At 40.9% G+C, this 26370-nt stretch overlaps 1 protein-coding gene across 2 annotated transcripts in view; it reads left to right on the top strand.

Moving 5' to 3' along the window:
* The first annotated feature begins 2278 nt into the window (after positions 1-2278).
* The window catches only part of ZNF385D (zinc finger protein 385D), a 428248-nt gene continuing 404156 nt past the window's right edge, over positions 2279-26370 (top strand). Inside the window, exon 1 of one of the 2 annotated variants that reach the window (XM_040352986.1) lies at positions 2279-2668. In XM_040352986.1, coding sequence (XP_040208920.1) covers positions 2647-2668 — 22 coding nt within the window. In that variant the 5' untranslated portion in view covers positions 2279-2646. The remainder of the gene's footprint in view (positions 2669-26370) is intronic. The other variant, XM_040352987.1, reaches the window with a different exon arrangement.

Here is a 26370-nt window from a genome sequence, read left to right as displayed (position 1 = left end):
CTGTGCAGGACCAAACTTTCAGGCTAACAGCCCAGTGCTGCAGATCGCATTGGACAGACTCCCAGCAGCATCCCCTGTATAATCAACAGAGCTCTGCTGTCAATGTTCCAACAGCATTTCTGATGAACAGAGCATAGCTCACCAGTAGTCAAAGTGACAGCAGAGCACCACTGACTTTATTAGGCGAGTCATGTTCTACCTCTACATCCCCCAATCAATCCTTTGCATTGTGCAGGACCAAACTTTCAGACTGACATAGGGTTGCCACCTGTCCGGGACAGTTCAGGGTTTGAAATCATGCGACCGGGTTTCAGACTGCCTGAGACCCGGACACATTATTCCTACTGGACTATGACTTCCCAGCAGGGTTTCTGGCTGCAGTTGTCTAAGCCGAGAGTGTCTGTTACACTCCTTCACACTGCCCAAAGTTGGCACTAACCTCTCACCCACACACACACACACACACACACACACACAGAGGAGAGAGGGCTGGATCTGCTCATCTTCCTTCCGCCCCACCCCTCTGTGTCTTCCCACACTTCAATCTCTGGTGCTTTTCCACAGAAATTAAAATATCAGCAGCCTCAAATACATCTGGATGAGAGGTGCTGACTGCAAAGGGTTGAGTGAGCTCACCATCCATCCCTGTCTGTGACTGTAGTCTCCCCCCTTCTCTCTCCTGTACACTAAGGTAAATCAGGATTCTCCGAGCACCCCTTACATCAGTTTCCCTTTACACCATGGGCCACAGTGTTTCAGAGTCCCCAGAGTTCTCACATACATCAGAGTCTGCAGAGTCCCCCTTACAGTGAAAGGGAACTCTGCGAGTTCAGATGTAAAAGGGGAATTTTGGGGATTCAGATGTAAAAGGGGAACGCTGCGGGTTCAGATGTAAAGGAGGACTCTTGTTATTGACTTCATATGATTAGAATTGATATTTAATAGCAAAATATTCGTATAGTCTATACTATAAAAAAAAATTGTTGTGAGCCACTAAAGTGTACGGGTTTGACTTGAAGAAAAGGTGGCAACCCTAGACTGACTGCCCAGTACTGCAGATTGCATTGGGCAGACTCCCAGCAGCATCCCCTGTATAATCCACAGAGCTCTGCTGTCAATATCCTAACAGCATTTCTGAAGACCAGTAGTCAAAGTGACAGCAGAGCACCACTGACTTTATTAGGAGAGTCATGCTCTACCTCTACATCACTGCATCAATCTGTTGCACTGTGCAGGACCAAACTTTCAGGCTAACAGCCCAGTGCTGTAGATTGGGCAAAATCCCAAGCAGCATCCCCTGTATAATCAACAGAGCTCTGCTGTCAATGTCCGAACAGCATTTCTGATGAACAGAGCATACAGTAGCTGACCAGTAGTCAAAGTGACAGCAGAGCACCACTGACTTTATTAGGAGAGGTGTGCTCTACATCCCCCAATTAATCTTTTGCACTGTGCAGGACCAACATTCAGACTGACTGCCCAGTGCTGCAGATTGCATTGGACAGATTCCCAGCAGCATCCCCTGTATAATCTACAGAGCTCTGCTGTCAATGTCCTAACAGCATTTCTGAAGACCAGTAGTCAAAGTGACAGCAGAGCACCACTGACTATATTGGGAGAGCCATGCTTAATTCATGAACAAAGGCTGCTGTTGTTGCACTTCGGTATCTTCGCCTTAGGTGCCAGAGGACCTTGTCCTGTCACCGCACAGGGGAGTTATTTTTTGCTTCTGCGGTATAAAAGATAACTAGTAATTTTGCTTTTAACGCTTTCAATTTCAAAACATCATAAATATGAATTAAACATGAACGTACATGCATTTTGCACGTATTATTTCCCACTTCTAAACTAGCAGCTTGAACCGGTAAACAACCTCATGGCCTCCTTTTATTTTCAGATGAGACATTTAAAACGCCATGTTTCTCCACGCTCCAATCTTTTGCAGCTGCTTGTATATGAATAAATAATAGAAAATGTACAAGATAAAAAAAGAAGAAAAGTCTGGATGCCTGTGTTGGAGTGATCTAATCACTATTATGAAACCAAACGAATCAATAAATCAGTAACCCATGCATCATCTTATATTAAGCGCCCCCTCCTTCCATCAATGGTTACTATTGTAAGCCTCGCTATCAGCTAATTGCATGATTTATCTTATCAACTTTCCTGAATGCATTTTCCCAGTTGAGCAGCTGCACTTACTAACAGTCTGCAAGAGGAAAGGAAAAAAAAAAATTAGCAAAATGAGAAACACGTTGATAAGAGATTTTGTTCCCAAAAGAAACGCCTTTATCGGAACAGGATATTAGCACACCTTTTGGAGGAGCATGTGAAGGCAAAGTGAGGAAAACCCGTTTGTAGTACTCTTAGAACTGATGTCACATGCAAGGCAAGGACATCACAAGGAGGAGTCAGATTACTGTAAGAATGGGCAGTGCAGCGTGCAGGCAATGCTAGATCAGACAGGGGATTGGAACAGGGATAAGACTTGCTGCTCAACACTCATCCTAAACACAAGAAAGCACCGATCGCTGTGCCACTGCTGGGGACATTTGCACCTCCTGAAGAATGAGAGATCCTTGCTGCACATGAAAAGCTTGTGTTGGAGTTAAAGCACAATAGAGAGCAGACAGCCTTGTGATTGGAATGAGAAACATAATGTATTTTGGTAAGTGCTACGCTTTTGTGCTCTTATGCTTTGACTTGTCCATTGAAAAGCAGCTGTTTTGACGTGTGCACAATCAGTCTATGCACCTAGCTTACAGCACTTTGCCTGTAGTGCTGCTGGGTTTGTATGTGTGCAGTGATCTGCAATGGCTAGAGCTCACAGTTCTCACTACAGAACTACAGACCAGGCTGGATGGCTCAATAAACTTGACTACATATTTACTTTAAAAGTAACTGAAAAACCAATCAGCCACTTAAAAAGCAATCTTGTTGTCATTTTATGTTTTTTGCTTTTATGTTTTTTGCTTTTATGTTTTTGCTTTTATGTTTTTGCTTTTATGTTTCCTTTTTTATTATTTATCAAGGTTGTGCTTTCTTAGAAAGGAATTCCACTCCTAACAAAGATTTGTGTTTATTACTTTTATGACTAGCCCAGTTATAAAATGAATTTGTTATTTTAAAAAGTCTATGGCTGATTTAATAATGTGTCAGCGAACAGCCTAATATCATTTTAGTTCTGAAAATATGACCCCCCCCCCCCCAGGTTTAGCAGCCCCCTTGGACCTGTGCCTGCACGTTACATGCTGTAGTTTGCTTATTTCACTTACAAGCTCCCCCGGCTGTAGTGTAGAAGGTTGTGCACTGTCATTTAGCAGGACAAGCACTCCTTCTGTCCAGAATAATGGTCCTTACATCCAGGGCTGCTCATTTAGCCTGAAGTTTCATGGCCACAAAAATCCTTGACATGGTTTCTTGCAGTAATTAGCTCATTTCATAGACAGTGAAACTTTATGCTGTGTGTTTATTGTAATAACTATAGTATTCTCTGAAAGCAGAGCAATGCTTCAGAATGAGCTGATTGTGTGTTCTTCTCAATAAGTAACATATGCTGAACACTGTTTTTTTTTTTTTAAGAGAAAAGTTAACGCCCCCCTCCCCACCAAAAAAACTGATTATGTCAGTTTGTGTGTTATTATTATATCAGAGTTTTCAGTGCTTAGATAACATTTTTTAATATAGTAAAATTTGCATTGCCTGTGTATTAGCTGTTTGAGTTAAAATATTTTAATCCAGATTTTTGGATAAAAAATGCTTACTTCTAAAAATGACTTTCCATACCTACTTACATGTTTGAAGTAATCAGTAATTTGTAAAAGACAAAAGAGAATGTGTATAACTCCATTCAGAATTATTAACCATTTATAATTATTAATTATGTGACTGTGGTCGGCTAGTAAAATGTTAATTTGATTGGTTGCTATGAACTATTGCACTTTGCAGATCATCACTGCACTGCCTTTGTGGGTAAGCTCATATGTAATATTGGACTTATTCATTATGCTAATAGCTCTTTAAGGTGGGTACTTTCATCAGTAATGGTCAGAAGACGTTCGATTTTAGTTTACTGCTGTCATATCATTTAGCAGATGATTTCTGATTGGTTGACATGGTTTACTGCACTCTGCACTGCTTACCAACTAAGCCCAAATTTAAGTGCAAAGGGAACAAGACATAGCTAAGATAGAATGCTGAATGCTTAAGGTGCGATCTATCAGAAGACCATAATAGCTGGTTGTGTCATTTACTTCTTTCTATTACCCTTCAGGCATTTTAACATGACAAGTCATCCAGGGCAACTAGACAACACTTTTAGAAAAATACAATTCTATTCAGAAAACGTGTACTGTGTAGAGTTGCCTTATCATTAGCTTCAGTGGTTAGTGATAGTTACAGTAATTTCCAATTTAAGTTGACTAAATCTAGGAACAGACTTTGCTTAAACAATGGAAAACAGTAGTAAGGGGGAAGCTCGAGCAAGTGACATTTGCAGCAGAAAAACAATAGCAAGGAAAGAAACACTAGAAGTCATGGAAATATGTTTGTGATGGAATTTGGTTAATAGCATTGTAGAATGTGAGTCACTGAAGGGCAAATGAAGGATGGATTGAAACATTCACACCTCGTCGTTTGAGTAGACTGCATGGGGATCCGTCATAAACTATATATTTTCTCATAATTGTCACATTTCGCACTCTTCACTAGCATCCTGGAGCAATTATTTTTGAATGCTGTCAGAAATTAGAGTACAGGTGCTACAATAAATGTTTAGAGCCAAATGGACAGTACATTTTGTAATTAACTAATAGCTAAGAGAGGCTGTGCCAAGGTAATATGCTGTAAAAAAAATGCTGAACTGCAAATCATTTAAGTTCATTTCAATTTCCATATTATTCTAGGAATATATATTCAGGTTTTACTTGGTTGAGGGCTTTTTATAGAATCCATTTTTTTGGATTGCTTTTTGTTCAATAGTTTGCATATAGTGACAATTGCAATCATTATCCCAAGATAATGACATGGTTTGTCTAAGCCAATAAAGACGGAGATCAGTCATTGTATTCCTAAATGTTGGAAGTGTCACCAGTATATTTGGCACCTACAAGGTGAACTGTGCTGCTAGCCAGGACACGTAGACACATCCTATATTTACACTTTAATTGTACAAGTGATAACTTTTTTTATGGAGTACATTGAATCACTGTCGGTGTAACTGTTTAAAAGAAAAGTAAAAAAAAAAGATGGCGTAAACATTCTTAATAGAACAGTAAAACCAGCTTATGTTTGCCTGTCACAAGTGTTATAGCGGACATAAAGTCTAATACGACTTTTTTTTGGTCTGGATAATACTCCTCAAAGTGATAAAAGATCAAATGCGACCACTATGAAAATCCACTTAGACTTAAACTCTACAACTTTGGGTTTTAAAGTTTTGCTTGCACTGAACGATTTAAGGTTTCACACTGTGCTGATTTATGGATTAAAAGTATTAAAGCTGTAAAAGCAAGAGATGGAGGTATAAACGTGATACTGATATTGTTGGGTGTAGTTGTGATGGTGGATGTGGAGGATGTAAAACAAGTAACTCTATAGGTTTTTTTTTTTAAGTGTAAGAATCACATTTTTGTGGCTTGGGGTCATGTTTCACTTCTTTCTTACTTAGCTGGGCTAAAGTTTCTGAAAGTCCAACATATTCCACTATCCAATATAGGGAATGATAAACTGATATCATCAGTCCATGCCCTCTGGAGCTTACAGTTTAATGGAACTACAACAGAGCAGAGGACTGTTAAGCTATCAAGTTTTCAAGTAGTATGACTGCGTACCAGGATTCACATGAAAGGTTCACGGGTCTCTTTTGCTTGTACAATAAAGTAAATTTATTTTAACAGTTTGGAGTCTTAGCAATAAAAATCATAAATGAAACAGATCTGGAAGAGTATTTTTATTTGTTGTAAAATTAAAAGTGACTGTTTGGAAAGCAGTTTGTTTAGAATTAGAGGGTACTAGAAATACACTGAAGTATGCCAAAGTATACTTGAGATAAGTGGACATATATTATGAATGCTTGGTAAACACTGACAGTTTAAAAGGCGTATGAAATCTTTTAAAAGTTAAGACAAACTGAGCTTAACTATAAGTATTTTATTTACTATGGGAGGAAGATTGGGTCCCTAGAGCCTGGCAGCAAAAATATGAGAACATCCAAATTGCATACATATAATGCTCTGGCTGTAATTAAACCCAGGACCTCAGTGCTGCAGGGCATTCATTAATATATATTGTATACTTTCTATGTTGATTTCCACCCTAATCACATAAGAAAGCCAATGGTGAAATGAGTTTTCATCTCACCAAAGTTCAAAAGTAAAGGTGAAGCAGGCATTACATCAGGAGGGTGATTTATGAGCCATGCAATTCAACTCTGGCCAACGGAATATGTATACACTTAAAGCAGCCAATCAGGGACAGCATAATGTCTGTTTTTTTACCCTTAAGCCACTGGTTCTCAACCTTACTAGTGCCGTGACCCTTTGATAACATTTTTCAAGTTGTGGGGACCCCTAAGGCCCCGTACACACGACCAAACATGTATGCTGAAACTGGTCCGCGGACCAGTTTCAGCATACATGTTCGGTCATGTGTAGGCGCGAGCGGGCAGAATTCCAGCAAAAATTTGCCCGCCGGGCCTTTTCCCAGCGGGCAAATATTCCTGGACTTGTTTTAAAACCGTCCGCTGGAATCTTGCCCGCTCGGACATGTATGGTCATCAGTACAGACCTACCGTACATGTCCGAGTGCCCGCCGTCCCTCGCGTGCGTCGAATGACTTTGACGCATGCGTGGAAGCATTTAAAAGGCAGGCCCGCCCACGTCGCCACGTCATCGCCGCGTCATCGTCGCGGCAACGGCGCGGACACGCCCCGCTTATTGTTTACGCGCGGACTTCTGTATGATGGTTAGTACAGCCATCGTACAGAAGTCCCTGGGCAGACATGTACGGTGAAAACGGTCCGACGGACCGGTTTCATCGTACATGTTTGCCCGTGTGTACCCGGCCTTAGAGTAACATTTTCGTAGTATGGGTTGTCAGCACCCAAGGCAAGACAAGTAATTTGCACCCCTAACCTGTGGACATTTAGCTCTCCCTGAGTCCCTTTCACTCATACCATATTAAAACCCCTTATGGTACATTTTAGGATGTACCACTCTTTCTTTGTTCTCCTTTCCTTCCCTTTTATCCCTCTCTATCCTAATTTCTTTTTTTCCCAACCATCTCTCTAGCCTTCTTTCTTGTTCTCTTATTTTTTTACCTTTTTCTTCGTCCCCCCCTCTCTTTTCCTCTCCCTTTCATGTATTCTCCTTTTTTCCTTCTCTTACTGCTTGATGGGGGTGAGATGAGTGGTAGTGCTGGGGGGGGCAGTGACACCTATGCCAAAATCAGGAGATAGGGTTTCCTCCAGCCCCTCCCACTTCACATTCCTCACCAGTCAGCTGACCTCTAGTCTCTGCCCCCCGCCATGCCGTGAACTGAATGAGCGGCTGTTAAGAGGCCAAGTGGGCGGCTGTGGGTCCCAAAACCAGCCCAGGATTTGGTGAACCCTGGCAAATAGTCATTTGACCCCCGGAGGGGTTCCGACCCCTAGGTTGAGAACCGCTGCCTTAAGCTGATGTTGGAGAGCAGCACATCACAATTTATACCTGCTTAGAGGCTGCTGTTCCATGCTTCCTAAAAATTAACTCAATGGGCCAGTAGAGAGTTACTTTATGTATATAGAAAATCTAATTGCTGAAGGGGGACATTCATATGGCATAGGCAACCAGACTCAATAAAGGTTCAGACCAAGTCTACAGATAATAGTAGCCATGGATAACTATGAAGAGCCTGTAGCTCTTCATAATTAATAACACACACATAAATATTTATAATTAATAGTAAGAATTTATACATTATACATGATATGTAATTTATTATTTCAAATCAGCTGCCAATGCATATAATTATTGAAATCAATGAACATGTAAAAAGGGAACCCTTCCTTTAGGACTTTTGTCGATAGCATCAGTAGTACATACATTTTCACCATTTCTAGCATCATTCAGAATATATTGATATGTGCATTTGACATGCACGTGAGGCTGCTATGTATCCAAAGCCATGAATCCATCTTGGCTTTAACTTTAATATAATTATTATCAGATATTGGGTCCTTGACAACATGGCATTGCTTTTGAGGGGAAACTAGCAACAGTGAATGTTGGAACAGTGAATGTTCCACCATATTGCAGAAGGTCATGGATGTTACTAGACCCAAGTCAATCTGGTGCCCTGGCTCATAAAAAGATTTATTAGCACCCTAGGGGATGCCCAGTGGAGAGTTTCTTACCATCTGTCAAGTGAGTAGCCACTGTCACTAGTTATCTTTTAAATATAATAAGCTCCCTCTTTACTGACCTTAAATGTAAGGGAACACTTCTCTGTTGGATAACAAAGTAAGGGCACCCTCCACTGACCACTAATGCACAGGCATACTTTTGGGGCACTGCACTCTGTAAACTGTGCTTTATGTTACATAATTTGGGTCACTGCACTTTGTGAGCATGGTTGTATGTTTTAAACCAGACCGTTGTATGCTTCTGTATAATGCATAATCTGGACTGTTGCATTTTATGCACTATGCTGTACACTGTATACTCCTGACTACTATATTCCCTACATCCTGCTGCACATCAAATGTACTTTACTGCACTCTGCACATAGTGCTATACACTATACACTGCAGACCACTATATAATGTACTGTATGCAGTTTTGTATGTGACATACAACAGACCACTCTGCACTGTACATTAGCTTTACAATACACAGTTTGGACCACTGCAGTATATGCTGTGCTTTACACTACATACCTCAAATTACAGCACTTGGTACACTGTTTAACCACTTCAATACCATGAACTTTCACCCCTTCCTGCCCAAGACAGTTTTGAGCTTTTAGCGCTGTCGCTATTTGAATGACAATTGCGCGGTCATGCAACACTGTACCCAAACTACATTTTTATCATTTTCTTCCCACAAATAGAGCTTTCTTTTGGTGGTATTTGATCACCTCTGCAGTTTTTATTTTTTGCTAAACAAACTAAAAAAGACTGACATTTTTTTAAAAAAAAATGTTTTTCTTTGTTTCTATTTTAAAATGTTGCTTTCTCCTTCACTGACGAGCACTGACGAGTCGGCACTGATGGGCACTGATGAGGCGGCACTGATGAGTTGGCACTGCTAGGTGGCACTGATGGGCACTGATGAGGAGGCACTGATATGTATAATTAATGGACACTAATAAGTGGCACTGATATGCAGCACTGATGGGCACTTACAGGTGGCACTGATGGGCACTAACAAGCGACATTGATGGGCACTGATAGGCGGCACTGATGGGCACTGATTGGCACTGATACGCGGCACTGATTGGCACTGGCAGGTGGCATTGATGGACACTAATAGATGGCACTGATGGGCAGCACTGATTGGGCAGGTACTGGACAGGTGTTAATGCTGGGCACTGATTGGCACTGTGATGGACACTGATTGGCACTATGGTGTGCACTGATTTGAAACTGTGGTGGGCACTGATTGGCACTTTATTGGGCACTGAGAGGGGGTTATGATGGGGCACAGACTGGGCACCAATTGGTAGCTGATGGGTACAATTGATGCAGGCTGTGCTGATAATCAATGTGATACTTATCAGCACAGACCCCTCTCTGACAGGGAGAGCCACCGATCGGCTCTCCCTGTCAGCGCGAACCAAGGAATGCCATTTAGCGGCACTTCCTGGTTCATGCTGTGTGGTCACAGCTGATCACGTGGCGCCGGCATGTTATCCTGCTGGATGTCATATGACTCCCAGTCAGGATAACAGAACCACTTCCCGGCCATTATTCTGCATACAGTGGGCGGGAAGTGATTAATATGCTACAATCCCTAGACTACTGAACCAATGTACACTGTGTGGTACATTCATACCACTATAAATTTATTTACGAGTTGGGAATTCCATCATGTTCAATAGACAGACACACTTTTGCTTGTTTCCTTTAAGCCACAGGGTTGATTTACTAAAAATGAAAAGTACCAAATCTGATGCAGCTCTGCATAGAACCAAATCAGTTTCCAGGCTTTTTTGTCAAAGCTTAATTGAAAAAGCTGAAGTTAGTAGCTGATTGACTACCATCCACAGCTGCATCAGATTTTGCACGCTCCAGTTTTAGTAAATCAACCCCATAGTAACCTAATAAAGACATAACAAAGCAAATTTTGTAATAATTAATATTTACAAAGTTTTTTTTCAGTACCCTAATATACAATATTACATTTTTCACAACAGAGGAGTTAGGTTTTAAATATGTAAAACAAAAAACTCTCAACTATCATTAGTGTCATATGACCCTCATATTAGGGAACTAGCGAACTTTATAAATCCCTCTTTCTATTTAGTCATAAAATCACAAGACTGATATCTGCATCTTAGAATATTTCTACATTTCTCTAAGGGAATGTATGCTGTTGTGATTTGTAAACTTATTAATTTTACATTTTCCAAGCTTCAATTCCACTTCAGAATTGTAAACATGCAGTTATCAAAAATATGAGATTTTTTGATACAATACTCCAATACAATGCTCAGAACATTTTATAAACAAGAGATGCTGAGGTCACAATTTTCAAAAACCCTCATGGAACTTAAGTTGGACTATAGCATCATATACTCTATATTGTCAAAAGTATTAGAACACCTGCCTTTACAAGCACATGAACTTTAATGTCTCTCCTGTCTTAGTCCGTAGGGTTCAATACTGAGTTAGCCCACTGTTTGCAGATATAACAGGTTAAACTCTTCTGGGAAGGCTGTCCACAAGGTTTAGGAGTGTGTCTATGGGCATGTTTTTGAGGTCAGGGTTGGGTTGAGGTAAGAACTCTGTTCAGGCCAGTCAAGTTCCTTTACCCCAAACTCATTCATCCGTGTCTTTATGAACCTTTCTTTGTGCACGGTACACAGTCATGTTGAAACAGGAAGGGACCATCCCCAAACTGTTCTCACAAAGTTGTAAACATGAAATTGTCCAAAATATCTTGGTATGCTGATGCGAGAGCACCCTTCCCTGGATCTAAGGGGCCAAGCCCAACCCCTGAAAACAACCCCAAACCATAATCCCCGCTCCACCAAATCATTTGGAACAGTGCACAAAGCAAGGTCCATAAAGACATGGATGAGTGAGTTTGGGGTGGAGGAACTTGACTGGCCTGCACAGAGTCTTGACCCTAACCCGATAGAACACCTCTGGGATGAATTAGAGCAAAGACTGTGAGTGAGGCCTTCTTGTAAGAAGATGGAATGATCAAACATTCCCATAGACACACGCCTAAACCTTGTTGACAGCCTTCCCAGGAGAGTTGAAACTGTTATAGCTGCAAAGGGTAGGCAAACTCAATATTGAACCCTACGGACTAAGACTGGGATGCCATTAAAATTCATGTGTGTAAAGGCAGGTGTCCCCATACTTTTGACAATATTGTGTATGTTGTTTTGTTTTTTTCACAATCAGGAAACAGTAAAGCTTGCTGACAGGTCAATTGTGGGCCTCTTTCCTTGAAGAATCAAGACCCCTTTCTTTGAACAAAATATTTTCTTCTAATTTTGTGCCAATACTTTATTTATGCCCATTCACTTATTTTATTGGGCTTTCATGTAAATACTATAACGCCTTGTACACACGGTCGAACTTTTGACCATGCAAAAGTCCGTAATGAGTCCATCCGAAGTCCGACATAAAGAAAGAAAACAGGTCCTCTATCTTAGGTCCGTCGGACTACAACAAAAAAAGTCAGATGGAGGCTGCACACGGCCGGACTTTCCGAGAAAAAAAGCCCGTCTGACTTTTTTTCTTGGAAAGTCCGGCCTTGTGTACAAGGCATAAGTGAGCTTAGATTTGACAGACATTGTATGTTTCTCATGTATGGCCAGTTTAAGTGATTCAGTGCCTTATCTTTCACATTAAATCTCCACAAGACTGAGTGGAGCTAGCAAGCTTAGTCAGAGTTACACGATTCTCTTTGATCAGGGAAACACTCCTAATGCTGTGAATGTTTATGATCAAAGAGAAGCACATAATGCTAAGAATGTAATTACAGATATCCTCTTAAATCTTTATGGATACATGCTCTATATATACAATCATATGGGATTCCTAGGTGGCAGTGGAATCCCCTTTTTAGAAACATAAACACTGTCATTGACTGAGAGTTAGGAGATATTCCTTAACATGAAGACATGAAATGTTTCCATGAAAAATGTGAGAGTTTCTAATTACACAGCATAGGTTTTTTGTTCATGAAGCCTTCTCTCTATGCAATATGACGTATGTTTAGTAGGGGACCTACATGCACAACGCTCCATATGCAATATATTTTCCTTTGACAGGCTTGTATATATTACAACCTCATGCTGTTGAGAAAGAATGATTAGAAGAATGGGACAGAGTTCAAGTCTTAATACACTACTTAATGTAATTAAATGCAGGACTATGGAATAAAGGTTAACTTCAACTGGCAAAATAGTGGACTGGCAAAAAATTGTCCAAAGACTGCTTGCCAGTTCATCATGAATTAGACTGTTTGGGGGCTTTCCCAACATTGTTCCCATGCTCCAAGTGAGTACAGACTCCTGCGCCTTAGTTGATCTCTGTTGTCTCTGCTTGATCCAATTAGAATTTTGATTCTAAGGCTGCTCTTACTTAAAGTGTATATCAAGAGGAAATTTTAAATCGAGAAAACATATTCAGAACATCCCAAAATGTATATTAATTTGTCCATGTTTTATTCCTAAAGGTCCTGGAAGTACAGATACATATCTGGTAATCTGCCTGAAACATACGCAGTCTGTGAATGGGGGGAGGACGGATAAATAACAGAATCCTCTCCCCCAAACACAGACCATGTTAGATTAAGTGAAATTAATTAATATGCTTTTGTCAGTAGAGAATATCTCAACTTCTTTGTATAAAAAGAGTAAGCAATGTCCTTGCCTGTACTGTTAAGCTTTTAGACCAACAGGGACTAGTTCTAATATGGAAGTCCAATTCCAGCTAAGATACCAAGGTAATGGACCATACAAATCTCCCAAGATCTTGCAATTCACTTCTTACACTTAGCTAACTGGTGCATATATTTCATCAGAACCTTTTAAGATTAAATGCAAAATAACAAAAAGGCTGAAAGCTAATCAACTAAACAGTTAAAGTAAATCTGTCATAAGAGATAATATGAGGGTTGTGAAAATAGCCAGTTGTCTGTCTATTGTGTTTAATAATTATTGGCTCGTTGATCCAAAAGAAGTATGCAGATCAGAGAAAAGTTAAAAGTCCTTGTCTGGGTCCTATAAATAAATCCAAGTATTAAAGCAAAAAAGTTAGCATGAACAGAAATGCCAGCCTGCTTCTTTCTCTTGTGAAACATTTTCGTCTATCACAGTTTGGCAACTGAACGTTCAGTTTCCCTGCCTTGATCCCATGGTCTAACATGTCAATACTTTATGCTAAGCAAATTATCATAAAAAAGAAAATAAGTGAAAGGATCTGGCAGTATTTCATACCAGCAGATACAAACTTGCAATGTGGGAGTAGATTGGACAAATTGTTGGTAGATTAGATTTGTAAGCATTTTGATTTATTTGATTGCTTACATTTTTATGGTTTCTGTAATGTCCTACCACATGAGATTGTGAAAGCAAACCAGTGGAACTTTTACCACTTGCTTCCCAGAGGCTGTGGACATGCCCCTCTGCTGCTGCCTAGGGAGCCCGCACCCTCAGGTTGGTTGTGCACAGAGGAGATGGGGGAATATTCATTCCCCCATCTCCTCTTTGACTAATCAAACAGGAAATTACTTTCAATATATTTTTATTCAAAGAGAGAATACACATTACAATAGCAAATATAGGGCCAATTGTTCTGCTGTCGCCAACATGGCTAAGAAGGAGTGGTCAACAGTTGATTGACAAGATGGGATGCATTTAAAATAAGTGAAGGAAACATGTATCTACCATCACAATTGTTTAGTACGAAATCATTAGCTAAGAGCCATGCTATATTCTAGACTGAATGGAAAGAGTCAGGCCTCGTACACACGACCGAGAATCTCGTCGTAAATGAAACGTCGTTTTCCTTGACGAGTTTCTTGTCAGGCTTGTCGACAATCTTGTCAGACTTTCTTTGCATACACACTGTCAAGACAAAATCTTGTCGTTCTCAAACGCGGTGATGTACAACACGTACGACGGCACTATAAAGGGGAAGTTTAATTCCACTGGCGCCACCCTTGGGGCTGCTTTTACTAATCTCATGTTACTGCGTGTTAAGGAAAAAGTTTGGTGAGAGACTATTCGTGCTTTTCAGTCTGTTACAGCATGATGAATGTGCTATCTCCATTACGAACACTACTTTTACCGAAGGTGCGCTCCCGTCACATACTTTATTCTAAGCATGCACGTGTTTCTAAGCATACACACGAATGTGTTTCTTGTCGTAAACCAGCCCGACGAGAAACACGACAAGGAAATTGAGACTCCCGTCAAGAAAAAAGAGAACACGTTCTCTTTTTTTCTCGTTGAGATCCTCGACAGTCTTCTCGGCGAAAAACATACACACGACCGTTTCCCTCGGCAAAAAAGCTCTGCCAGCATTTTTCTTGATGGATTTTGTCGAGGAAAACGGTCGTGTGTATGAGGCCTCAGGCTCGGGGATCCTGGAAAGCAGTCCCACCACCCCAAATGGGATCACACAGTGACTGGTGCTCTTTCCCCCTAGCTCGATTCTCTAGGAGACATCTAGATCTCAATCAGTCTGACCTAAACCTGGAGAAAAGCTCAAAGGATATCTCAAGGAACATAGCATGTTGGGTGGTTAGGTGAGATGGGGTACACATCCGGTTACCAAACACTAAGATAGCATAGATGGACCTAACGTGACGATTATTGCTATCAAACATGAAATTAAAAGGATTTTATCACTTCTGGTTATATTGATGTGTTTCCCTGTTCAGTACAGCCAGGAAACCATCTTATTAAACTATCAGTGATTGATCAGATGTTTTGAAGGACAGAAGGGGGATCAGGGGTATAATAGACCCCTGATCTGTCCATAAAAAGTACCTGTCACTGCCCAAAGAAATTAAATAAAAAAAGTGTAAAAATAGTAAATAAAATGAATAAAAAATCTAAAAGCACCCCCATCCCCTCTGTGCAGGTATCACTATGAACTTCCAAGTGAGAACAATAATTCTAGCACCAGAGCTAATTTTAAACTCTAGGATGATAATCTGTAAAGGCTTTGAAAGCATTGCCTATAGACAATTTTTGGTACCATAGTTTGTCATCATTTCACAGGCATGTTCAATTTTAAATCTTGACATTTTGGGAATGTATTTATTCAACACAGCATTATATTTGACATTTTACCAAAAAATTGGTATTATATTATATTTGTGTGCACTAAAATTCATTTGAGTGTCTTTTTTCTGAAAATTTGTGTTTGATAAATATCTTTGCAATATTGTGTGACATTTTGAGCATATATTGAGCACATATCATGTTTACAGGTTCTAAGTCTTTTTGATGTATGTGAAAAAAAAATGCCCAGGTAGGCAAGTGGTTAAATGTCTTTTTTATAACATTTAAAAGGAGGAGCAGTGATAATTTGATCTAGGAAGTTTAATGGCCATCTATGGGGTCGGGAATTATTTTTTATTCACTACAAATAAAACATTGGCAATAGTCACCATGGGAGGATTAGTTTGAATTCCTTATGACTGGTCATAGAAAAGCAGATGTCTTTCCTCAAATACTTGAATAGATAGGATCTTCTGTTAATTGTCTAAAGGGTGAATGCAGTCATGTATAGTGAGTGATTTTTGTCCCCCCTTTTTTAATAGGAAAGAGAACAATAGGTGAATAAAGCCCTGTATACACGATCGGTTTGTCTGATGAAAACGGACCGTTTTCATCTGACAAACCGATCGTGTGTGGGCCCCATCGGTTTGTTTTTCATCGGTAAAAAAAAATAGAACATGTTTTAAAATGTTCCTATGGATAAAAAACCGATAGCAAAAAACGATCGTCTGTGTGGAACTCCATCGGTCAAAAATCCACGCATGCTCAGAATCAAGTCGACGCATGCTCGGAAGCATTAAACTTCATCTTTCTCAGCACGTCGTAGTGTTTTACATCAACGCGTTGGACACGGTCGTATTTTTGACTGATGGTGTGTAGGCAAGACTGATGAAAGTCAGCTTCATCGGATATCCGATGAAAAAATCCATCGGATTAGATTCCATCAGATATCCGATCGCGTGTACAGGGCATAAGAATATGTGTCCTTTACAGTAACATCTTTCCATCATGTTGGAAAATGTGTTTAAATAAAACTAAGTGATTGGAGTGGTACTTGCTATCTCCTCATAGGGAAACCCTAAACACCTGGTAATTACCCATCCATTGTAAGATATAAATAAATCAGGCACATTGCTTGTCATAATCGGCCTGTGCATGTCCATCTGTACACCCAAACTACTCAAATCAGAAAAGTGCACTCCATCATAGAACTGAATATACTGAAGAAGGTAAAGATGTAATCCCATGAAAGAAATCAAAATATTGCAACTCTCATCAGATCATCCAGGACAATCTCGACAATTATGTCCAAAAGACAAGCACAAAATAGAAAGAGCGCAGAGAGTCTGGTAAATTTTATAAATTCAGTTAACAAGATGGTGAGATGATGTCAGCTTATAAGTGGCCCATGTCTAGTCCAGATCACCCCTTTCACTATGGCCAGCAACTTAGGTTAGGCTGTTCCATGTGAGGGATCCCAGGAATGGCTGCAGCAGACCCACTTACTAGATATATGCAGAGCTGTGTTCTGCGGTTATGACGAGTATGCATTTTGGGTCAGTTTCCCTTTCTTTAGCCTTGAGATAAAGTTAAACTTTATTAAAAGTGCTCTTACCTGACCTAGTTTACTATGTAATGCTACATGGTTCATTTGCAAGTGTAATATTTAAAAGTTTGGCACAGGACAGTTCTTCTTTTACACATTCTGGCAATATATAATGGGAAGGATACGTGGTGTAAGACGTATATGCAGAGAGCAATGTGGCTGTGGACCAAAGGTTTTATTGCAACTTCACAACATGGCACATGCTGTTTTGTCAAGTTTTTTTTTTTCTTGCGTTGTTTGATTTTGGCCAAAGCAAAATTACTCTTCTCCACTTGAAAAACTTGGCAAGCATAATAGGATTGCAGCAGCTGTAATGAAGTATTTGGAATTTTATTTTATCTTTTCACAAGCTTATCATGGTCTCATGTGCAGACACTGTAATATAAACAGACTGGAGTAGTTAAATAAAAGACTGTCCACATTTAGTTTTTTTCTTGGGTAATTATCAAGAATTCTAGTGCCACCCATCTCTAGAAACCTCTTTTGTGTATGTAAAAACATCTGATGTTGTATGAAGATGTATTATTGTGCTAATGCAGAACTCAAATGTCTTGTTATCGTAAAAGGGATTTTCACTTTGTTAAGTAATTGGTTTTCAGTTTGTGATTCCTCCTTGTAGCAACACCCTGGGATGTTCTTTGGTAATTTTGAAGCCCATGCACTCCAGTGCCATACAGCTTAAATGAGCATCATTTTATCAAATAGATGAAGGAGGGACCCACTATTGCCTATAAGCTGTATTTATTAGAAGCCAATTTTGACCTATTGTCTTGGTGGCTAAAGGGATACCGAGAGAAGTTTATAGATAACTCCCTCTAGCTATCTATTCTCTGCATGATATTGCTTGGTGGACTTCAACCAGTTCAGGTTAACCCTATAGCAGTTGGTACCTGTGTGCCAGATCACATATATATATATATATATGTGATCTAAAACTTTTGGGTAGGGAGCATGCATGCGCACTAGCGCAGTGGTTACACACAGCGGAAGCTGATCAGCGGGTGCATGGTACCTGATGTCCGCTGGCACCTGCCATTTGGTATGCAGAGAGGTAAAACTGTGATCTGCTTATGTAAACAAGGCACATCGCTGTTATGACTGGATTGAAGGGATGGAATTTGAGTCCCTGCAAAGCAGGAAATAAATTCCTTTGCTTCCCCTAGTAAAAGCACCTCACACAGTGTAGTAAAACACTGGCTAGGCCCACATTTAACCCTTTGATCGTTCCTGATGTTAACCCCTTCCCAGACAGTGTCATTAGTACAGTGATAGTGCATATTTTTTTAGCACTGATCACTGTATTAGTGTCACTGGTCCCCAAAAGTGTCAAAGGTGTCAGTTAGTATAAGAATGTCCACCGCAATATCACAGTCCCACTATAAGTCACTGATCGCCACTATTACTAGTACAAAAACTAAAATAAAAATAAATAAAACTATACCATAGTTTGTAGACACTATGGGCCAGATTCAGGTACATTGGGCGTATCTCTGCGGCGGCGTAACGTATCCGATTTACGTTACACCGCCGCAAGTTTTTCAGGCAAGTGCTTTATTCACAAAGCACTTGCCTGTAAAGTTACGGCAGCGTAGCATAAATCACCCGGCATAAATTCAAATTCGGCGGGTAGGGGGCGTGTATCATTTAAATGAAGTGCGTCCCAGCGCCGAACGAACTGCGCATGCGCCGTCCGTAAAATATCCCAGTGTGCATTGCTCCAAATGACGTCGCAAGGACGTCATTGGTTTTGACGTGAACATAAATGACGTCCAGCTCCATTCACAGACGACTTACGCAAACAACGTAAATTTTGACGCGGGAACGACGGCGATACTTAACATTGGCTGCGCCTCATATAGCAGGTGCAACTTAACGCCGGGAAAAGCCTAACGTAAACTTTGTAACTTTACTGTGTCGGCCGCGCGTACATTCAGGAATTCGCGTATCTAGCTAATTTGCATACTCAACGCAGAAATCGACGAAAGCGCCACCTAGCGGGCAAAAAAAAATTGCAGTTTAGATCCGACGGCGTAAGAGACTTACTTGGAAGTCAGGATGACGTGCTGCCCTGATGGCAGTGACATCAGTGGAGAGCGCACTTCAGACCGCTCTCCGCTGAAAACGGGTCACAGGAGTGAAAAACTAATTGAACTCCTGTGACCCATAGGAGAAGCCCAGCCTAAAAAGCTCAGGCTGGACTTCCCCTTTGATTACATTGCATGCAAACACCATAGAATATGCAATTTCTTTGTAAGATTTAAAAGATGGATTTGCGTTGTGAAACAGCAATAAAGTTATGTACTTATAATGACCCAGAGATGAAGCTTCAAAAGCATTAGCAGGTATCAGTTTACACATAACACCTTATGCATTAGCTTCTAAGAAAGACCCTCTTGTGTCATTGATGGACCCAACAAAAACGGATCAAATACAGCGTGTGCTTGATCAGCCTCTTCCCCAGCTAGTGCTACCAGATAATGACAGCTCTGAAGTGTGTGGGGGGGCAACAGGGTACTGTGCACAATTTTCTAAAACATTTTAGCCCTCTTTCTCAGTACTCCTCTCAGGAGTGTTTTTTTCTTATGCAAATATCAAAATTCCTTGATGGGTGGGTGTCAGTCTAGAGCAGTGGTCCCCAAACTGCGGTCCCAGGTGTGGACCTTTGTTTGCCTTTATCTAGCCCTTGGAGCACTATTCCTCTTGTAGATACGAGACACTATTCCTCCCACTTACACCAATGATGGGGCACTATTGCTCACACTGATACCAATGATGGGGCACTATTCCTCCCACTGACACCAATGATGGGGCGCTATTGCTCACACTGATACCAATGATGGGGCACTATTCCTCCAACTGACACTAACAATGGTGTACTATTTCCCCCCCCAACAATGGTGTACTATTCCTCACACTTACAACAACATGATGTGGCACTATTCCTCCCACTGACACCAACATTGGGGCATTTTTCCCCCCACTGACACCTTGGTTGGGCATTTTTCCTCCCACTCACACCAACATCTGGCTCCTCTTAAATCTGAAGAACAGTAAACTGGCTCTTTGTTTAGAAAGTTTGGAGACCCATTGTTTAGAGCTTCCCTAGGCAGGCTGCCTTTGCATGCATATCATTCTAGGTAAAACCCACGTGTGGTGTTGAGCCTCCATGATTAAAAGAAAAGAGATTGAATTAATAAAGGAGGTGGGCCAGGAACAGTGGGCCAGATTCACAAAAGAGATACGACGGCGTATCTCCTGATACGCCGTCGTATCTCTGTGTTAGGGCCGTCCTAGCTATGCGACTGATTCATAGAATCAGTTACGCATAGCTAGCCCTAAGATCCGACAGGTGTAATTGAATTACACTGTCGGATCTTAAGGATGCAATTCTAGGCCGGCCGCTAGGTGGCGAAGCCATTGCGGTCGGCGTAGAATATGCAAATGAATATGTACGGCGATCCCCGATGTCCGAGCTGCCCGTCGATCTAACTTTACTTCGTTTCCGTCGAGTTACGTCGCGTAAAATTAGGGCTACCTCCTAGGTGTCCTAAGCCATGTTAAGTATGGCCTTCGTTCCCGCGTCGAAATTTAAAAACAATGTCGTTTGCGTAAGTCGTCTGTGAATGGCGCTGGACGCCATTTACGTTAACGTCTAAGCAAATGATGTCGGTGCGACGTCATTTAGCGCAATGCACGTCGGGTAATTTATCCGATGGAGCATGCACAGTACGTTCGGCGCGGGAACACGCCTAATTTAAATGGTGCCCGCCCCATTTGAATTGGGCGGGCTTGCGCCGAGCGCATTTACGATACACCGCCGCAAGTTTACAGGTAAGAGTTCTGAGAATCAGGCACTTACGCTATAAACCTGCGGCGGTGTAATGTAAATGCCCAGGAGCAACGTAATTCTATGTGAATCTGGCCCAGTAAACCTAGAGAGGAAAGAGCTATTAGATGCCTAAAGTTTTCCAGTCAGGAAATGAAGCGGGTTCCATTTAACTTGCTGCAGCTTTGAATGTACACTGTGAAAAGCTTACAGTGTACAGTGAAGTCAGAATGAACATTGTCAGTACAGGAGAGGAGTCTGTACAAGTCTGCAAGTTTAAAGCCTAAAGACTGGAGTCCAGCTTTAATGCTGTAAAATATATGGGGGGGGGGTATATACACCCACATGTAATGGTTTCTAAGCTTATTGGACTTCAGCTTTTTCAGCAATGACAGCCTGCATATTTCTCTGAAGTTTTCCTTTTATTGCTCTTTTTTGATTTCTAAATCCCCTTTTCCATTTTTATAAATATTGATACTGTAAAGAAAATCTGCATCAATTTTTCGTGGTAGACATGTACTCTTTTCAGTATAATTTTCTTCGTTTTTACATAACCTGTAAAGCCTGAAACAAGATTTATAGATATGTATTTGTTTTCAACTACACAAAACTGTCTTTCTTTTAAATGACTAAATCTAAGCTAGTTTTCCCTTTGAAAGCAATAAAAAAGTGTTATATTTGTATGGATGGCCATTCTTTGCACCGCAGTACTTTTAAGTCTCACAAGCAAACATTAAGAATCAATCATTTAAGTAACTGCCAAACCTGTAAGTGGTCTCTCAGTTATTTGAAGCCTCATTTGTTTTTTAAAATATGCTAATTTTCTATCTTGAAGTATTCCAAATGTACTTTTAGTAAAAAAAAACGCTGACAAAAACACAACCCAGTGTGTTATTGCATTAGTTAAAAGTCATGATTTTGCTGTGTCTTTATAATACCATATAGCACGTTTATTAATGTGCCGTGCTTACTGTTTTATTTCCTGAAGCTAACATTTCTGACAAAGCAGATATTCTAAATGTATTTTAGGTTCAATTTTACTCTCTTTTAATGATTCGGATCAAAATGACTAAATATATTTTGAGCTTCCATAAGAATGGTAATTTCCTGTAACTACTGAGTTGTGTCCACAAAACATAAGACAAATGTCTGTAGCAATGGGGCAATGTATTTCCTATATATTATCTATTCTCTTATGGATAAATCATGGAGATTCTCGAATACCTAGAAGCTTAAAGCCAAACTCCAGCTTTTGGACACCCCGCTCTCTAAAGCCCCCCCCCCCCTAATTTTATACATAATTTTCATCCAGTATTATTCTGGATCCTGCTCGTGTGTAAATAGGGTGAGTATTTTTTTAGTGAGAGCTTGTTTTTCTATTTTTGGCTTCTGGAAAGCTATTCATTTTTAAGTATTTTAAGCTGGAACTGAGCTTTAAAGTGAACTCATAGGGGCAGATCCACATACATACACTGCGCCCGATGTGAGATGCACTACACCGCTGTAACTTACTTGGCTTTGGTTTGAATCCTCAACGAATTTGCCCCGTAAGTTACGGCGGCGTAGTGTATCTCTCGCGGCGTAAGGGCGCAGAATATAAATTGGACGGGTAGGGGGCGTGTTTCATTTAAATGAAGCGCGTCCCCGTGCCGAACGAACTGCGCATGCGCCGTCCGTAAAAACTTCCAGGGTGCATTGCTCCAAATGATGTCGCAAGGACGTCATTGTTTTCAACGTGAACGTAAATGGCGTCCAGCCCCATTCAGGGACGACTTACACAAACAACATACAATTTTCAAAATTAGACGCGGGAACGACGGCCATACTTAACATTGAGTACGCCACCATATAGCAGCTTTAACTATACGCCGGAAAAAGCCGAGCGGAAACGACGTAAAAAAATGCGACGGCCGGCCGTACGTTCGTGGATTGTCGGAAATAGCTAATTTGCATACTCGATGCAGATTACGATGGGAACGCCACCTAGCGGACGCAGAAAAATTGCATCTAAGATCAGACGGCGTACGAAGACGTACGCCTGTCGGATCTAACACAGATGCCGTCGTATCTTGTTTTGTGGATACCAAAACAAAGATACGACGCGCAAAATTTGAAATTACGCAGCGTATCAAGAGATACGCCGCGTAATTTCTTTGAGGATCTGCCCTATAGCTTTCCCATGTATTAAAGCGTATCTCCACTCTAAAGTGGAGTCCCGCTGATCGGCACCCTCCCCCCCTCCGGTGTCACATTTGACACCTTTCAGGGGGGAGGGGGGTGCAGATACCTGTCTACAGACAGGTATCTGCACCCACTTCCGGCCCTACGATACGGGCAAAAGACGGGTTTTTTCCTCGTTTCCCGTCCGTCCCCCGTTGTATGCTGGGAACACTCGGCTCCCAGCACACAGCGGGAGCCAATCGGCGGGCGCAGCGCGACTCGCGCATGCGCCGTAGGGAACCGGGCAGTGAAGCCGGAGCGCTTCACTTCCTGGTTCCCTCACCGTGGATGGAGGGGGGAGCAGCAGGGTGATGAGCGATCGGCTCGTCATCTGCTGCGATCACCGCTGGACTCCAGGACAGGTAAGTGTCCTTATATTAAAAGTCAGCAGCTGCAGTATTTGTAGCTGCTGGCTTTTAATATGTTTTTTTAGTGGCACATCCGCTTTAAATAATTGCGCTATCTGCTCACTACCTACAGTATACTCCCATTCCCTTTGCACTTCCATGGAGTTGTGCTGGTTATTTGACCATCAACTCCCTAAGTCCAAGTACTGTCACATGGGAGCATGGAGAGGGTCCAAAGCCCTATGAAATTCCAACCAGATAAACTTGAAGATAACTAAGGAAATTCCTCTTGCTTTGAATCCAAAATGTGACCTTAAGCTACAGGGGAAGGGGTAGATTAACAATTGAAGTGAACCTGTTACTTTAACTTGAGCTGGTGATACACAGTGCAAATTTCTTTCCTGCAACCATGAGTTGCAGGAAAGAAATTTGCATGATTTTCCCATCAACACAGACAGTGCTGACAGGGCAATCAGCAAAGCCCCCCCCCTGGAGAAAGCCGTGATTATCGCTAACAGCTATAGCAGCCACTAGCGATAGCGGCAAGAGAAACCGGCAAGCTAATTGTACCCAAGTTGATCCATCAATCAACTTGGTACATTAAGCCTGCCCATTAACAGTCAAATCTTGGCTGGGTTTCTGCTGAACCGGTCAAGATTCAAACTGTGTATGGCCAGCCTTACATGGGAAAAGTACAGGTTTGCCTTAAGTAGGTAATGCCAAGTTATCTGACATTCATTGTTAATGCTAGATGTACCGTGTTTCCCCGAAAATAAGACCGGGTCTTATATTAATTCTGGCTAAAAAAAACACACTAGGGCTTATTTTCAGGGGATGTCTTATTTATTTGTGGTATGTACAAAAAAATTCTCCCCCTGTCTGCTCTGGAGTCAGCATTGTGAAATTCTGTAATCCGAAAATAATTCTTTGTTTAAAGACCTTATAAAATGATGTAATCCATTCTGTAAAAAGATAATATCATGTGAAGTGTGTCTCCTTGTGTAACATTATTGTGGAAAATACCTTATTTACAGTGCCGCTTGCCGCTCACGTGACCCGCTGGAGCTCAAATACTGCAGAGGGAGGGACCAAGATCCCCAATGATGTCAGCCCCACTCTGAGTACTGCAGTGGGTAGGGGCTTAATAAAGTTTTATTTAAAAAAAAACGGCTGACATCAGCCGGGAGGAGAGCAGAAGAGCTCCGGCAGGTCACGTGAGCGCCCAGCAGTGCTGTAAATAAGGTATTTTCCACAATAAAGTTACAAAAGGGAGACACACTGCACATTATATAATCTTTTTACAGAACGGATTACATGTTTTTACAAGGACTTTAACTAGGGCTTATTTTTGGGGTAGGGCTTATATTGCAGCCATCCCAGAAACTCATGCTAGGTCTTATTTTCGGGGTAGGGCTTATTTTCAGAGAAACAGGGTAATTATGGGTCTACATCATTGTCTCGATAATCATTTTATGAGAAAAAAATTGATATTTTCCCAGCCCAGGCATAAACATTTCTGCTGCTGGACTGTAATATTTACATCTCAGATTTGCAAGCACAAACATCGGTGGGGTTTACAAAATATCCAAATGGCTTCACAGAGCTTGACTGGCCGTTGAATATGTTCTGTCCATACACACAATATACAGTATTCACAGGGTTTCATAATTATTTTCTGCAATTATATGCCATTGAAGTAAAAGCTTTAGTACAATAACAATTTCACACCAATAAAGCCTTTGCCAAAACAAAAGTTGTCGACAAGACTAGAGGCAAGGAATTCCCATGTACATTTGCCAGGTGTCCCAATTTAAATGGTTTGAACATTAGGAAAATTCCTGTGTTTTGTCTTAAACATGGATTTGATAAAGAACAATCAACCAAATTAGTTATGGCTAAAAACAATGTCTTTGTGTTCCATTACTGGTTGGTTATATTTCCAGATAGTTTTCTAAGTTTCTCTGTGATTCATCAGCAACAAACTACAGTGATTCCTTTACAAAACCCATACTCCCCATTGCTTGTGTCATTACTGTTTGAATTGACAAAAATACACAACAGTAAGATGCTTATAGAAGAACTCCAGCCAATTATAACAACAAGATCAAATTGAAAAGTCTGTCAAAAGTTCAACTAAAACCAGCTTTTGCAGTGACGTTCAACTTCAATCCAGAAATTGAAAATGTCCTCAATCTGATGGGCAGCATCATTCAACCCAATTCTTCAGAGCCCAGGTTATCTAGGAGCCATCCTAGCTTATGATCGAGCAGAGATACAAAAACATCACAATGATGAGCTCATCTTGTTGGCACTCTTCCTATAAGAATCCTTCTTGTCAGCATACGAACTCATGTACTTCTTTTGCTACTTCTTCCTCTCAAACTTAATCTCTGCTATACAGGGATTGCAAGAGGCTGATACCAAATCAAAATCAGGTCCTTATACGGCTTGCATCTAAAAAATATATTGAATGATTTACTAAAGATTACAGAGCTTCATAATTTGGCTTTAAAGGCTTAGCACAGCTTTTGTGTAGATTTTTCATTCCCATGTGAGTTTAGACCTTTGGTATGTTTTTTTATGCCCAAACCATTAAGGTTTTGGTATTTCTCACTCACCCCCTTCATGATTCTGCATATTCCAGAAATGTAAAAGATGCATGCTAACGCTGGACTTTCTGTAGAATTTGTGTTACAATGCAGTGTACTGTGGAACCAGCAGATGACCTACAACTAATTGGGGGTTATATACAAAAGGCAAATCCACTTTGCACTACAAGTGCAAACTACAAGTGCAAAGTGCACTTAAAATTGCACTGAAAGTGCACTTGGAAGTGCAGAGGCTGTAAATCTGAGGGGAAGATCTGAAGTGAGGGGAAGCTCTGCTGATTTTATCATCCACTCATGTGCAAGCTAAAATGC

This window comes from Rana temporaria, chromosome 5 (genome assembly GCF_905171775.1).
Source record: "Rana temporaria chromosome 5, aRanTem1.1, whole genome shotgun sequence".
Classification (NCBI taxonomy): Eukaryota; Metazoa; Chordata; class Amphibia; order Anura; family Ranidae; genus Rana; species Rana temporaria.
The sequence above is the reverse complement of the archived record's forward strand: the minus strand, read 5'-3'. Positions and strand labels throughout refer to the sequence as shown.